Source organism: Oncorhynchus tshawytscha, unplaced genomic scaffold (genome assembly GCF_018296145.1).
Source record: "Oncorhynchus tshawytscha isolate Ot180627B unplaced genomic scaffold, Otsh_v2.0 Un_contig_5417_pilon_pilon, whole genome shotgun sequence".
Taxonomy (NCBI): Eukaryota; Metazoa; Chordata; class Actinopteri; order Salmoniformes; family Salmonidae; genus Oncorhynchus; species Oncorhynchus tshawytscha.
In genome coordinates, this window is record NW_024608793.1 from 75,001 (window position 1) to 79,158 (window position 4,158).

Sequence of the window (4,158 nt, forward strand, 5' to 3'; positions counted from 1 at the left end):
CCAGAAAAGGCAAGTTATTATAGGTCTGCTGAGAAGACAACCCCCACACACTTTAGACTGAGTATCAATTATCAAGCTCAGGCCAAAACCTGCACTCTACTCTACAGTTGAAAGTCTGATCTGATGTGTGTATGTGTGTGCATGTGTGTGTGCCAGTGTGTGTGCGTGCGTGCTTGTGTGTGTGAGTGCGTGCGGGTCTGCATGTGTGTGTGTGTGTGTTTGCTTGTGTGTGTGTGTGTGTGTGTGTGTGTGTGTGTGTATAGGAGCCATGCTGATGGCAATCTGGCTGCAGGGAATGGTAGCAGAGGAGACTCTCACACTGACGAAGGAGATGATGATGTCAGGGGAAGTGATGTCATGGCCGGCAGAGTGGGAGGGGCTAATGGTGGATAAACACTCGACAGGTGGAGTGGGGGACAAGATCAGCCTGGTGCTGGCTCCTGCTCTGGCTGCCTGCGGCTGCAAGGTACCTGCCTGGATACACCTGTGTGTGTGTGTGTGTGTGTGTGTGTGTGTGTGTGTGTGTGTGTGTGTGTGTGTGTGTGTGTGTGTGTGTGTGTGTGTGTCTGACTATCAGAAGCTGTGTCCATAGGTACCCATGATAAGTGGCAGAGGTCTGGCACACACAGGCGGCACGCTCGACAAACTGGAGTCCATCCCTGGCTTTAACGTCTATCAGTCTGTACAACAGGTACTCTCTCTCTCTCTCCCTCTCCCTCTCTCTCTTCCTCTCTCCCTCCCTCTCCCTCCCTCTCTCTCTTTCTCTCTCTCTCTCTCTCTCTCTCTCTCATTTACAAGTTATTAACGTGTGATATTGTGGCACCATCCTCAGCTGCATCGAATCCTGGAGGAGGTTGGCTGTTGCATTGTAGGACAGACAGATAACCTGGTGCCTGCTGACAAGGTCATGTATGCTCTGAGAGACGTTACGTCTACAGTCGACAGCCTCCCACTCATCACAGGTCTGCCAACAACAACAACAGCAAACTGGACTACCTTTCAAAGTAGAGAAATGAACATGTGAATAGTGTGTGTGTTCTCTGCAGGCTCTATCATCTCTAAGAAGGGTGCTGAGTCTCTGAGTGCCTTGGTTCTGGATGTGAAGTTTGGGAATGCAGCTCTCTACAAAGACCTGGGCAGTGCCAAGTTGCTGGCCCAGTCCATGGTAACCCTAACATTGACACCTGACCTTTACCCCATTCTTGTTTGAATGTCTGGAGGGCCATGTTTTCACTCCGCCTTGTACTTGATTGATCAAATAAGGTTGTTGATTTAGTTAGGAACTCAACTGGTTGTCAAGTCTGGAATAGAAAGGACATAACACAAAGCAGACCCCTGACCCTTACCATGACCCCTGACCCTTACCAGACCCCCCCTCACCTTACCATTCTCTCCTGCAGGTGACAGTTGGGAACAGTTTGGGGATCCGTACGGGGCGGTGCTTAGTCGTATGAACTGTCCTATTGGTCGCTGTGTGGGGAACACTCTGGAAGTGATGGAGTCCCTGGAGTGTCTAAAGGGGAGGGGCCCAGACGACATACTGGAGCTGGTCACAAGTCTGGGTGAGGAATACACACACACACACACAAACACACACACTCAGTGAATTGGTTCCTTTGGACCAAAACCAAGCAGACCAAGACCTAGTTAGAATGTCAGTTCTGCTCGGGCTTAGCTACAGTCTAGACACAGAAGCTGTGGACGTTCATTACCTTCAAATTCAAGTCAATATTCTGTGTGTGTGTGTGCGTGTGTGTGTGTGTGTGTGTGTGTGTGTGTGTGTGTGTGTGTGTGTGTGTGTGTGTGTGTGTGTGTGTGTGTAGGTGGGCTGCTGTTGTGGATGATTGGCCGTGCAGGGAACCTGGAGGAGGGTAAAAAGGTGATCTCTACAACCCTGCAGAATGGTGCAGCCCTGGAAAAGTTCCAGAACATGATGATTGGTCAGGGAGTAACCAGTCAGATTGCTGCATCACTCTGTTCAACCAATGCAGACTACCACAGCATCCTGAGACGGGCACACTACCAGACAGAACTGGAGACACAGGGCCATGGTAACACACACAGGCACAGATTAACAAAAGCAAATGCGCGCACACACACGCACACACACACACACACACACGTATACACTGCATGACTTTGTCTTTTGGTGTCTGCAGGGACAGTGCTGGACATAGACGGCATGGTCATTGCTCAGGTGCTGCACAGGTTGGGGGCGGGACGTTCGAAGGCTGGAGACCCTGTCAATCACAGCGTGGGGGCGGAGCTTCTGGTGTCTTTGGGACAGAAGGTGGAGAAAGGTGAGAACTCTCTGACCCTGTGTGTGTGCGTGTGTGTTAGGGTGTGAAGGGTGTAGGGTCGGTGTCACCCTGATCTGACTCGACCTTTGCCCTCTGACCCCAGGGCAGGCATGGCTGCGTGTCCACTACGAGACTCCGGCGCTGAGTGCAGAGCAGAGACTCAGTCTACAAGGGGCGCTGACACTGGGGCCCGTCGACCAGCTACACACACAGCCACTAGTGGCAGAAATCATACTGCCATAGTGACACAAATCCACTCTATGTTAAAGCTTGATTGGGAGATGACCTGCCTTTGGGAATCTCAGTGTTTTATTTTTAAAGGATGTATAGTTCAGAACTAAAGCCTCTGTGTCCTGCTCTTCACTCTCAAAGCCCTCTCTGATTCACCCATATAAAGTCATCAGATTCTGTGGAGACTGAATAGATGTTTCCCTTTTCCAGGAACTGTGTGAAGGCAATTTCTGTTAAACCTTACTGATGCTTGTGTACTAAAATATCCTTCTTTAAGCCTCTGCATTAGGCTTGAGATGGTTAAAGAAACTCATATAAGATATAAAAGTGTGTGTGCACATTAATAGAGGCATGTTGTAACTGTTCTGGGTGTGTAGAATGACCCCAGGATGTCTGTGAGCTCAGCCAATACTTGACAGGAACTGACTGGTTCCTCTTTAGTTAACTGGAGACAGAGTAAAGGTTTTATCCTGCACACCAATGATTGAGCTATTGTTCTGTCTGGAGCCTGTTTCTGTGCAAAATATTCATGTTTTGTGTGTGTGTGTGAGTGTGTGTGTGTGTGTGTGTGTGTGTGTGTGTGTGTGTGTGTGTGTGTGTGTGTGTGTGTGTGTGTGTGTGTGTGTGTGTGTGTGTGTGTGTGTGTGTGACCAGTACGACCATACATCATCTAGGCTGACAGTCAAAGGCGCTAGCTTGCCCAACTTGGGGGATCCGTTAAGCTACTCAAATCAAATCAAAGTTTATTTTTCACACGCGGAATACAACAGGTGTAGACCTTACAGTGAAATACTTACTTACAGACTCTAACCAATAGTGCAAAAAAGGTATTAGGTGAACAATAGGTAAGTAAAGAAATAAAAACAACAGTAAAAAGACACTGAAAAATAACAGTAGAGAGGCTATATACAGTAGAGAGGCTTTATACAGTAGTGAGGCTATATACAGTAGTGAGGCTATGTACAGTAGAGAGGCTCTATACAGTAGAGAGGCTATATACAGTAGAGAGGCTCTATACAGTAGAGAGGCTATATACAGTAGAGAGGCTATATACAGTAGAGAGGTTATATACAGTAGTGAGGTTATATACAGTAGAGAGGCTAGTACAGTAGAGAGGTTATATACAGTAGAGAGGCTTTATATGTACAGTAGAGAGGCTATATACAGTAGAGAGGCTATATACAGTAGAGGCTATATACAGTAGAGAGGCTATATACAGTAGAGAGGCTATATACAGTAGAGAGGCTATGTACAGTAGAGAGGCTATATACAGTAGAGAGGCTTTATACAGTAGTGAGGCTATATACAGTAGAGAGGCTATATACAGTAGAGAGGCTCTATACAGTAGAGAGGCTATATACAGTAGAGAGGCTATATACAGTAGTGAGGCTATATACAGTAGAGAGGCTCTATACAGTAGACAGGCTATATACAGTAGAGAGGCTATATACAGTAGAGAGGCTATATACAGTAGCGAGGCTATATACAGTAGAGAGGCTATATACAGACACCGGTTAATCGGGCTGATTGAGGTTGTTTGTACATTTAGATATGGTTAAAGTGACAATGCATATATGATGAACAGAGAGTAGCAGTAGCGTATGACTGGTGTGGCTGGGTCTTTGAC

General features: G+C 47.2%; 1 protein-coding gene across 1 annotated transcript in view; it reads left to right on the forward strand.

The window, feature by feature from the left end:
• Positions 1-3,006, forward strand: part of LOC121838629 (thymidine phosphorylase) — a 3,312-nt gene extending 306 nt beyond the window's left edge. The window contains 9 exon segments of the mRNA XM_042313676.1: positions 264-466; positions 593-691; positions 833-962; positions 1,047-1,165; positions 1,401-1,428; positions 1,431-1,562; positions 1,824-2,051; positions 2,160-2,300; positions 2,404-3,006. Of these exon segments, the coding sequence (XP_042169610.1) occupies positions 264-466; positions 593-691; positions 833-962; positions 1,047-1,165; positions 1,401-1,428; positions 1,431-1,562; positions 1,824-2,051; positions 2,160-2,300; positions 2,404-2,543 (1,220 nt within the window). The 3' untranslated portion in view covers positions 2,544-3,006.
• Positions 3,007-4,158: the final 1,152 nt, after the last annotated feature.